This window comes from Ctenopharyngodon idella, chromosome 20, assembly GCF_019924925.1.
Source record: "Ctenopharyngodon idella isolate HZGC_01 chromosome 20, HZGC01, whole genome shotgun sequence".
In the NCBI taxonomy this organism is placed as follows: Eukaryota; Metazoa; Chordata; class Actinopteri; order Cypriniformes; family Xenocyprididae; genus Ctenopharyngodon; species Ctenopharyngodon idella.
The window spans coordinates 5,789,696-5,802,102 of NC_067239.1; the positions used below are offsets into that span (position 1 = coordinate 5,789,696).

General features: G+C 38.6%; 1 protein-coding gene across 4 annotated transcripts in view; it reads right to left on the bottom strand.

Annotated features, from left to right (window-relative positions):
• ralgps2 (Ral GEF with PH domain and SH3 binding motif 2) overlaps window positions 1-12,407 on the bottom strand; it is a 144,352-nt gene that overhangs the window by 17,139 nt on the left and 114,806 nt on the right. For 3 of the 4 annotated variants that reach the window (XM_051873911.1, XM_051873910.1, XM_051873908.1), the window contains 7 exons: window positions 7,643-7,780; window positions 6,070-6,160; window positions 5,913-5,983; window positions 5,292-5,433; window positions 4,511-4,662; window positions 4,366-4,420; window positions 1,938-2,015 (listed from right to left, as the gene is read on the bottom strand). In XM_051873911.1, the coding sequence (XP_051729871.1) occupies window positions 1,938-2,015; window positions 4,366-4,420; window positions 4,511-4,662; window positions 5,292-5,433; window positions 5,913-5,983; window positions 6,070-6,160; window positions 7,643-7,780 (727 nt within the window). The remainder of the gene's footprint in view (window positions 1-1,937; window positions 2,016-4,365; window positions 4,421-4,510; window positions 4,663-5,291; window positions 5,434-5,912; window positions 5,984-6,069; window positions 6,161-7,642; window positions 7,781-12,407) is intronic. The other variant, XM_051873912.1, reaches the window with a different exon arrangement.

Here is a 12,407-nt window from a genome sequence, read left to right on the forward strand (position 1 = left end):
GTAAATATTGAATGATATTACATATTGAATGATATTATTGCATCCTGTTAATATCCAAAAATACTGAGGTGCAAATAGTATCTGCCAATATAAAGTTTAGATAACATCTAATTACTATTTACTCTAACTGCAAAGAACTGATACTTTTACATGGTGTAAATAGAATCTATTTTCACCTAGGGTAAATAGCATCTATCGCTAAGAAAATATGCTATTTTCACTTAGTGCAAATAGCCGCTGCTGTTTTTAAAAAAGGCAGCGGCTATTTGCACTAAGTGAAAATAGCATATTTTCTTAGCGATAGATGCTATTTACCCATCTATTACCATCTATTACTGTTTTCCGTATTCGTAGAGTTAGTTCATGGAGTAAATATACAGTGCCACTTGAAAGTTTGTGAACCCCTTGCAGAATCTGTGAAAATGTGAAAAATTTTAACAAAATAAGAGAGATCATACAAAATGCATGTTATTTTTTATTTAGTACTGTCCTGAGTAAGATATTTTACATAAAAGATGTTTACATATAATTCACAAGACAAAAAAATAGCTGAATTTATTAAAATAACCCCATTCAAAAGTTCGGTGGTTCACTAACTTTTGAACGGGGTCATTTTAATAAATTCAGCTATTTTTTTGTCTTGTGAATTATATGTAAACATCTTTTATGTAAAATATCTTACTCAGGACAGTACTAAATAAAAAATAACATGCATTTTGTATGATCTCTCTTATTTTGTTAAAATTTTTCACATTTTCACAGATTCTGCAAGGGGTTCACAAACTTTCAAGTGGCACTGTATATTTACTCCATGAACTAACTCTACGAATACGGAAAACAGTACTAGATGGATTTCTCAACCTTTATGCTTAGGAGAAAATGCAACACGACTTTGAGGGGACCAAGCGAAACATGATTAAGTATTTCTGCTCAGCACGCGACATTGGGCATCAACCACATGGCAAACGCTAATACTTCTTCATATACTGTTTACTTTCTTTGTATAACAGTTCTATGTTATAACATATTAGACATGACTGTTAAACATGACCGAGAGAGTCAAATTCTGGCTGAAGGGTGACCTCTGACCTGAGGTATAATGTAGCGCCTCTTCTCTTATATCGAAATCCTCCAACATTTTTCTTTAAAACTCCTCATTTTAGACTTCTAATTTGTGACCAGCAATTTGTTTAGCTCTATCCTCTGTGCTTTCGCGTTCGTCAAATCTCACATTTATAAATTTACAGTTTATAAAGATGTAAATATGGATATTTTTTCTTTCAAAATCCCATTGCTTCACTTTAGAAGGCCTTTATTAACCCACTGGAGCCTTATGGATCACTTTTATGATGGATGGATGTGCTTTTTTGCACTTCAAAATCTCATGCCCTATTCACTACCATTATAAAGCTTGGATTTTTTTTTTTTTTATATAACTCCAAATGCATTTAGCTGAAAGAAAGTCATATACACCAAGGATGGGATAATTTTCATTTTTGGAGGAGTTAACCCTTTAAGACCAGCCTTTAAATGGTAATGAGTCTTGCTGACCACTTGTGAACGGATCATTGAAAACACATCTTAATACCAGGATGTACAAAGGACTGTTTTTTTTTTCCCATGATGCACTTCATTATAACATTGCAGCAAGCGCCGCTATTGAAGCAAAGATGAGAAGAGGCGTGTGTGTGTTTGGAGAACAGAAAGCAGGAGCAATCAGAAGAGATGCTTCAGTGGCTTTTGCGGGTTTTGATTAGCAGCAACAAGCCACGACTGCATAGAGTCAACATCACACGTGTGATTCAGAAAAAGCCCACCACCTGATTCCACAGCAAGAACACACACTACACACTGTGACAGTGATAGCTCCCCCAGGTTTTCAGGGTAAGTCAGATAGAGAGAGAACCCAGGCGGGGGTCGGAGGGTTGTTGAGTTACCTGCTGGGCCTGAGCGCTCCTCTGCAGGAGATGCGGCCCACTCTGCTGACTGGGCCCAGAGAGTGGTAGAATCGAGTCCTGTAGAGTGTCAGTCATAGCGGGGCAGTGGTCAGTCACGGCCCTCACATACAACACACAGTGCAGGCTGTGCTAGAGCTCTGTAGCCTGGACTCTTCTGAGTCTCCTTCTATGGTCTAAAGATTCTGGCTAACATGTCTAGACAAACGGTTAGTATACGACAGATTTGCATTAGTGGTCAACCGATATGGGTTTTTCCAATAACCAATGTGATATCTAGAAATAATCGTTAACGAAAACTATGACGAAAAATGTTCGTCAACGAGCTTTATTTCCATGACCAAGACGAGGCGCTGACGAGATGACACCAAGGTCATTAAACGATAACTGTGACTATATCAACATGAAATTGCGTTGCAGTAAAAAGAAAAGACTAATATGTAAATAAAAAATAAAATCTCTTTATTTTTGTAGAGGGTAAAAAAGGACAAAATACTACAAATTGTTGTACAGACCTCTACAAGCATTCATGCTTGCAGTTGCCAGATGTCAAGAGTTTAAATCCCCCAATCAGAGCTTTTCTGTTAATTTTCTACTTAAAGGGTTAGGTCACCCAAAAATTAGATTCCTGTCATTAATTACACACCCTCACGTCGTTCCAAACCCGTAAGACCTTTGTTCATCTTCGGAGCACAAATTAAGATATTTTTGATGAAATCAAATATATGACTCGTCCATTGACAGCAATATAATCAACACTTTTGAAGGTCAAGAAAGGTACTAAAGACATTGTTAAAATAGTCCATGTGACTACAGTGGTTCAACCTTAAACAACAAGAATATTTTTTGTGCGCAAAAAACAAAACAAAAATAATGACTTTCTTCTTTGTCATTCTCTTACGCTGTTAATAAAATTATGAATAAAGTCATTATTTTTGTTTTGTTTTTGCGCACAAAAAGTATTCTCGTCGCTTCGTAAAACTAAGATTGAACCACTGTAGTCACGTGGACTACTTTAACAATGTTTTTAGTACCTTTCTGGATCTTGAAAGTGTTGGTTAAATTGCTGTCTATGGAGTCAGATACATCTCGGATTTCATCAAAAATATTTTAATTTGTGTTCCAAAGATAAACGAAGCTTTTACAGGTGTGGAACGAAATGAGGTGAGTAATTAATGACAGAATTTCCATTTTTGGGGGACAAAATCCTTTAATCTTTGCAATCTGGCAACCACACGCGCACGCTTCTCCACACTGCAGAAGCTCTGCAGATTAGTGTTGCCAAGTCTGAGGTTTTCCCGTGGAATTGGGCTACTTTAACACCATTGTGGTGGGTTGTTTTTCATATCCACAGGTTGAAGCGACCCCAAATATGGTATTTAGCCCCTGGAATGCAAATTCCCTGCCAAAAACACGGATTTTACCCCCCGGAATTTTACCCCCCCTGAAATGCAATTGGGCTAGTTTTGAAAATTGAAATTGGGCGGAATTTGTTGCGAAAATCTGGCAACCCTGCTGCCAATGTTCTGAAAACACCAAAAAAGTAAGACAAAGTAAGCTGGAGTTCAGCGGTCTCCATTGAGATATTCTGCTTAAATTAAAGTGTCATTCAGTCAATTTTTGTTCTGTCACGAGCCGCTTGTGATGTTTGCTGCTGTTGTTTTAATAGAAAAACATTAATGTAGAATTATTATTAGGAATTTCACTGTTTTAATTTTTAAGAGAAGTTTCTCATTTGACCAGTCTTCATAATGTATAGTGAGAGTGTGTTAATTTAATTAACTTGCTATTTAATATAAAACCAGACTGTCTTTTTAAAACATAGAAGGAGACAAAGGGGTCTTCGACATGCATTTAGGGTACAGCTAGGATCTCTGTGTACACCTGATGCAGAATGGCAGGCAGCGGCCGTCACAAATGACTCTCTCATACTCTGTTCCTGTTACAGGAAGTTTCTCTCATTAGCTACAATAGAGGTAGAGCTCTAATGAGAGAATATGATGATCATTTGGCGTCAAAGGAAAGCACAGGCAGCTGAAGGATGCAGAACACACTCTTTTGTGCCACAAAACACACTTTCTAATGCAAAGGTCTTTTATATTCACATGCTGTTCAATTATGGGAAACTATAAGTTTTAAAGCAGGTTTATGTCACACTCGAGATTGTTAATTCATTCCAAATAATAAACCAATAAGCAACAACTGTAAAAGTAATTGTGTTAAGTTTAGATGATGATGATGATGATGATGAAGAAGAAGAAACATTCCATGTGCAAAATAGCTTGGAAGAGACTGAGGGGATTCCAGCATGTTCCATGAAGACATGCTGTGTCCATATATACCCACGCATGTGGTCATGTATGTGCACATGTAACTGTCTTTGACTGTTTGCATGTTTTAGAGGACTCACCTCTCAAAGGCAGGCCAAGACATCTCCTCACTGAGCTCCGAGCCTTCACTGCTTCCTGAAACGACAAGATCAATGACATATATTGATAAAAAAAGAAGCATCGCCCATGATCCAATAGCTTTCTGTGTGTGTTTGTGAGTTATACCCAGGGAAATGCCGCTAGACAGTGTTGAGCTCTCCGCCTGCCCTCGTGTGGGTGTGTGACTTTCCAGCACGCTGTCGTCCAGCAGGTGTCTGGATCCGGCGTTGGGAAACGTTGCACTTTTAAACTCCACCGTGTTTGTTTTGTGGATAAAACTGCAGCACACACATGAAAGATTTAAAGATCGAGTTTTCTTACTCAACAGAAACCAGGAGAATATCACATGTAGAAACTGCACAGCAGTATAAGGCAGATCCTACTTCTGGGAATTTCTGCTTTATGCTTCAGAGCAGTTTCTACAAAGTGTACCAAGCTAGAAACAAAGCTAGTAAAGCAGTGAGGCGAAAGGCATGAGATATAGGTTGAAGAGTGAGTTATGGCCTGAATGAAAATGAGGCTGTGTGGGACAGAGGTAAATTTTACTCAATGCCATATTGTACTGCTGATAAGGTGTCAGACAAAACACTGAAAATATATGGTACTTAATATCAATAATATGGTACATGAATATGATTTTGGCCTTGACCTTTTTGACTAACAAATAAAATCATACAATTTAAAATCAACAATGTCAGTTTTGACATTCTGTTTAACGGAAATTAATTTAAAACTATTTCAAGTAAAACTACCTTCAAAATGACCTTTTGTTGAATATAACTGTACATGGTTCCAACTCTGACCATGGTCTATAAATAAAGAACAACTAAAGATATCTGAATACAGGTAAAGTGGACCGAATGAACTAGGCCACAATGAATGAACAGAGCATATGAAGCAAACGCACTTGTAGCCGAGGCTGTGGCACTTCCTGTGTCCATAGGTGATGAGGTTCCGGGGTGAGGGGGGTGTTGGCGGGACTTTAGGCAGGGCACCCTCGGCAACATTACCACGACGACCACATAACGGTGACGCAGATGTTTCTGGACCTGTGTCAAAAGTAGCAAACACGCTAATCATTGACAACAGCATGTGACAATAAAGATGTTTAACACACAGATTTGGAGAGAGCAAATCTAAACCAATGAGATTTCATTGTGGGAGGAGCAACACAGCATGACTAAAAGTAAACAGAAACCCGTCACATCATGGAGGTTAGGATTTGGTTAGGATAACAACTCATATAAAGCGTGTCTCTTCAGAAAATTTAGACTAAATCGATCAATTCATATGGATTAATTTTATGATCCCTTTATGAACTTTTTGAAGCGTCAAAGTGTCAGTTGCGTAGCTGTCAACGGAGGGACAGAAATCTCTCAGATTTCATCAAAAAGATCTTAATTTGTGTTCTGAAGATGAACGAAAGTCTTACGGGTTTGGAACGACATGAGGGTGAGTAATTAATGACAGAATTTTAATTTTTACAGTAGATGAACTTCAATGAGTGTGAGATAAAAGTGCTTCTCACCTGTGAGGTCTTCTCTAGAGGCAGTGGTGCGAGGTGTGCTGGTAGCTGGTGGCTCAATCTTTAGGGACAACCTGATACGTACACAAACATATGTATCACTAAACACTTAAGCTAAAAGTATAATATATAATCTAATCTAAACACAGCTCCCGCTTACTTATAATTGTCGTCCTCCACAAACTTCTGTAATTCCTCAATGTAGCGAACAGAGTTGAGATACTTCTGGACATGCGGCAATACTGGGATATCTGAGAAAGTGGGAAAAATGAACGTTAATAATAAAGATAACTATATTAGCGTCCACACAATATCATTCTGTTTATTCTAAGCAAATTCTGCAGTTTTGTCATCTGCCACTTTAAAAGGTTAGTTCACCAAAAAATGAAATTTCTGTCATTAATTACTAGGGCCGGGACAATACATAGATGCATCATGAATCGAGAAAGGATTCTGGATCGGTTCTGATATTTTCCGTATGTATTGTGATTTTCTCTCGAATCGATTCTGAGCTTAGTTTTCAACAGCAGATGGCACTGCATGCTTTAGAAACAGCCGTACTCTCCTTCCTTACACACACCACGTGAACCTTCTATAAAATAATCATTCATAAAGTTCGAAGGTTGAAGCGAATTACAAGGGTGTTCCACCAGCTGTTAAAAACTAAGCTCAGGATCGAATCGCGATGCATCGATATATTGTCCCAGCCCTATTAATTACTCACACTCATGTTGTTCCACATCCGTAAGACCTTCGGTCACTTTCGGAACACAAATTAAGATATTTTTGATGAAATCCGAGAGGTTTTTTTTTAATCCCTCATAGAAAGCAACATAATTACCACATTCAAGATCCAGAAAAGGTAGTAAAAACATTGTTAAAATAGTTTGTCTATACAACGCTGTTTACGTCCTACACAGTGCAGAGCTTCCAGGGTTCTACATCCGAACACCGGCTTATTATTGGCCAGGTCCTGCATCAGCATCAACGCATGCATCATGCTGCTCATGTGAACAGCCTCGGCCAATACTGAGCCGGCGTTCTGATGTAGAACCCGGAAGTGTTGCACTGTCTATACAACGTAAACAGCGTAGGAGACTGACAGAAGAGAGACAAAATTGTTGAATAAAGTCGTTATTTTTGTTTTGATTTTGCGTACAAAAAGTATTCTCGTCGCTTCATAACATTAAAGTTGAAACACTGTAGTCATGCTGACTGTTTTAACGATGTCTTTACTACTTTTCTGGACCTTGAATGTGGTAATTATGTTGCTTTCTATGGGGGATAAAAAAAACCCTCTTGTATGTCATCAAAATATCTTAATTCATGTTCTGAAGATAAACGAAGATCTTACAGGTTTGGGACGAATTAATGTCTGAAGTAATTAATGTAATTAATGACTGTAATTAATGACTGAAGTTTCATTTTTGGCTGAATTAACCCTTTAAAAGCTCAAGCTCTTAAAGCAGGATGGATTCTGATTGACTGTCAATGTCTTTATTGTTCATCAGCTGGGAAAAAATATCATTCTGAAAGTGACTCCAACAATATTGTTTCTCTGTGACATTATTGTTATCGTTGTGGCCTGGGACTCCGCTATTCTTTTTTTATTTAGGATGATTTTTAGAACTGTATCTTTATCGTTATTGTTATAGTTATGGTCCTTGGTGTGAACAGGCCTTTACTTCTGTTTATTTCCCCAAAGGAAACAAACACACACATGCGATACGCACCATATTCACAGGATCTCTGCAGGTCTGAGATGATTCTCAGAATGTTGTTCATGAGGTTGGAACGCTGTTCGTTTTCAAGAATGCTGCCAGTGGAGGGATATGCCGAATCGATGTAGGTCAGATCGGACAGATATATACCTGCAAATACACAAGAATGTAAAAAAATAAATAAATAAAAAATAATTTTCGAACACAAAATTGACAGCAAAATAGCAACCGGAAGTGATTCATTTTCGAAAAGACCATCGGTAAAAAAAAAGAAAAAGTGAACTATTATATCAAGCAACAATTTTCTTTGTTTCGTAAATTTATATATATATTTCATCTCCCTACCTATCAGAAATGTTTATTTTTTTGTGCTCTGTTCTTGTCTGTCTATAGTCGGGAGGTAGACAGACAGGCTTTCTCTGGCCCGTCTACAGAGAGTGCTTATTTCATACTGAATAAATATTTGGATTAGTGAGGAACATTACGTGCAGGAAGTATCTGCATTAGGAAGAAAGATGTGCAGCTTCTGGAGAAAAATTTAGCAGCATGTAACTGATCTCTACAAACACACTGTTTGGAAAAATGTGAATATTGATGATATTAAATTGCGTTTGTGACAGTATGTTCTTATGAATATAAGCTTGGGACAGCAAACAAGCACCATTCCGATACAGACATTACATCAGTGCGTCACATCTGTGATGATCATCAAAAACAACACTACACAAGCCACCGATGTGGATGACGGAATGATGAATGAAAGTTTGAGAAAATAAGAGAGACAAATCAATCCCGGATTCCAGACTGATTTAAAACAGACAGAGAAATAGAACATTGTAAGCGTTGTTTAAATTATCATTACTGTTCATCTCTCTGAAAATCTGGGTTAAGATAAATATTACAGTCCTGTGCCTAACAACACATGCAAACAAACTCAGTATAGACCAAACATATTGTAGAGCCACACTGACTAAAAACAGAATCCCACAATAACTTATGATGACATAATGATTAGATCGGTAACATATCTAACTGTACTGTGGTGTGGGTGGATACTGAGTGTTAGGATTGGAAGTGCAGTGGGCGGAGACTATCAAGTGATTGACAGCCCCAGACCTCTACATCTAAACAGAAGAATTGCACACATATTAGCACGACTAATGGAACTGATAACCCATGGATTAAAAATCGGAACAAATAATTCAATATACAAATGATCATCTTAGACTTTTGGACCCCCTATACACCGATCAGGAATAATATTATGACCACCTTCCTGATACTGTGTTGGTCCCTCTTTTTCTGCCAAAACAGCCCTGACCCGTCGAGGCATGGACTCCACTAGACCCCTGAAGGTGTGCTGTGGTATCTGGCACCAAGATGTTAGCAGCAGATCCTGTAAGTTGCGAGGTGGAGCCTCCATGGATCGGACTTGTTTGTTCAACACATCCCACAGATGCTCGATTGGATTGAGATCTGGGGAATCTGGAGGCCAAGTCAACATCTCAAACTCGTTGTTGTGCTCCTCAAACCATTCCTGAGCCATTTTTGCTTTGTGGCAGGGCACATTATCCTGCTGAAAGAGGCCACAGCCACCAGGGAATACAGTTTCCATGAAAGGGTGTACATGGTCTGCAACAATGCTTAGGTAGGTGGTACGTGTCAAAGTAACATCCACATGGATGGCAGGACCCAAGGTTTCCCAGCAGAACATTGCCCAAAGCATCACACTGCCTCTGCCGGCTTGCCTTCTTCCCATAGTGCATCCTGGTGCCATGTGTTCCCCAGGTAAGCGACGCAACCGGCCATCCACGTGATGTAAAACAAAACGTGATTCATCAGACCAGGCCACCTTCTTCAATTGCTCCGTGGTCCAGTTCTGATGTTCACGTGCCCACTGTTGGCTCTTTCGGCGGTGGACAGGGGTCAGCATGGGCGTCCTGACTAGTCTGCGGCTATGCAGCCCCATACGCAACAAACTGCGATGCACTGTGTATTCTGACACCTTTCTATCAGAACCAGCATTAACTTCTTGAGCAATCTGAGCTACAGTAGCTTGTCAGTTGGATCGGACCACACGGGCCAGCCTTCGCTCCCCACGTGCATCAATGAGCCTTGGCCGCCCATGACCCTGTCGCCGGTTCACCACTGTTCCTTCCTTGGACCACTTTTGATAGATACTGACCACTGCAGACCGGGAACACCCCACAAGAGCTGCAGTTTTGGAGATGCTCTGACCCAGTCTTCTAGCCATCACAATTTGGCCCTTGTCAAACTTGCTCAAATCCTTACGCTTGCCCATTTTTCCTGCTTCTAACACATCAACTTTGAGGACAAAATGTTCACTTGCTGCGTAATATATCCCACCCACTATCAGGTGCCGTGATGAAGAGATAATCAGTGTTATTCACTTCATCTGTCAGTGCTCATAATGTTAAGCCTGATAGGTGTATACCTAGGTGAAATGTATTAATTTGATTAAAATACAGTAAAACGGTAATATTGTGAAATACTAGTACAATTTAAAATAGCTGGACAATTTAAAATGTAATTAATTCTTGTGACGGCAAAGCTAAATTTTCAGCTAGTCTGCAGTGTCACATGTCAACATCTCTATTATCAAAACCATTGCTGGTTAATATATGTGGAAACCAGATATATTTTATTTTCAGGATTTTTTAATAAATAGAAATTTCAAAAGAACAACATTTATTTGAAACAGAAATCTTTTGGAACAATGTGAATGTCTTCACTGTCACCTTTGACCAATTTAATGTATCCTTGCTTAATAAAAAGTATTCATTTCTTTAACAAAAAACCCTTATTGACCCCAAATATTTGAACAGTAGTGCATGTAATTTTACCATCAATGCAATGTATAAAGTGAAAGAGAGTGAGAGAAGAAGAGAGATGGCTGCTTTGTGAATGTCAGACAAAGCTCAGGCACAAGCTAAATATTATTGTGGGAAAGCGGAACGGGAGAAAAGCTGAACAGGAGAAAATCTCTACCAAACAGGAGACGTCTGTCCATTTCCTTAACACCTCATTTAAGAGGGTGAAGTCCAGCCATTCAGGCATCACACTTCCATTTAAAAACCTCTGCAGATCACACACAATCTTAATTCATAACAATGAAAATAAAACAAACGCCAAACTCGTACTCACACTACCATACTGACCAGAGCTCAAACAAACAACAAGGGAGAAAAACGTATAAGATCAAAATAAGAGAAACATTTACACAGTTGATGGGGAAACATTTCTTTCAGTATGAAATTGTTCACAAAAAGAAAAATCAATTCTTTCTTCTAGAACATGCTGTAAATAACCACAGAACATATTTTTTTACTTGTCCCTCAGTTCGTAACAACAAATAAAAATAGCGTTTAAATAAACGCTATTGCAATGGAAGTCTTTGGGGTTTCAGGGGCATAGAAAGTAGAAATGTGCAGCTTACTGTATATTTCGTTAAAGACCTTATATTCTTCTATTTCATAATTCTTCTGTACTTAAATGTGTGGTATTTGACCAGTACAATTTATAAATTGTACTTTTCAGTAAGATTACTGTTCAAGGATGAACTTCTGTTTAATGTACCAATTCTTGAGAGTGGATTTTATGTCTCTTTATGGAAAAAATTGCATGTTTTATGCAAAAAGAGGGTTTACTGTCATTACACAGTCATGACAAGAGTTAATAGACTGTATAATGTTACACAGACTAGGTTATTAAGCCATTTTTATCACACTAGTCACATGTAAACACATGTAATATGTTTACATCTTTGTGGTTATACATTCAAAACCATGTCTATTTTAACATTTGTTCCAGTGCAGTAGTTCAGTGCTATTAGCTATGGAAAACTAACAGAAAAAAACCCCTTAAGGCCCTTAAATGGATAGTTCACCCAAACATTAAAAATTATGTAATTTACTCACACTTACCTCATGTTGTTCCAAACTTGTATGACATTCTTTCAAAAAGATTTACTAAGAATGTTTCACTTGTTTTTGTCCATACAATGAAAGTCAATAGGGTCCAAAAAACAACCAAACAACCACAGACAAACAAACTCAGGATCTAACTGACATTCACTGTATGGACAAAAAACATTCTTCAAAATATCTTCCTTTAAGTTCCACAGAAGTTTGGAACAACATGATGGTGAGCAAATCATGAATTCAGATTTTTCAGTGAACTATCCCTAAAAGGATTTTCCTGAAGATCAGGCAAGAGCCAAACACACAAACATTCGTGACTGCACGCAAACAGCACTACTGCTATAAATTTATAGAAGAAAACAAGGGAAGGACATTGTGGTGTCACTGGGCAGATTGTTCAAACACATGCTCCAAACTGTCCAAATGATCCTCAGTTTCCTCCTCCCATTTTTAACAAACATCTGAGAGACATGCGTGGGAAGATCATTATCTATTCAACTTGTGCCATCCTCTCAGGACTTCTGAAAGCATGTGCGTTTAAGCAAGACTGGGTGTAGACCGCAGGAAGGAACGGTGGAGTCCTGTGCTGCTGGGCTGTAAGCGAAAGCAGTCCTCTCCGTCTCCACAAAGACCGCAAGCCTATTCTCCCTGAGTTCAGAGAGATCCCTGTCCACCGCTCGCTGTCCCCTCCTCCTCCTTTCCTGAAGAATGAGAGATTTGATGGGAGGTGAAATTTTAGAAGGGGTCGAGTTATTCTGTCTCTATTTCAGCACCCGTTACATCAGAGGAGGGGTTAGGCTCTTCCCTCCAAAAAGGAGAAAAGGAAGAGGGAAAAA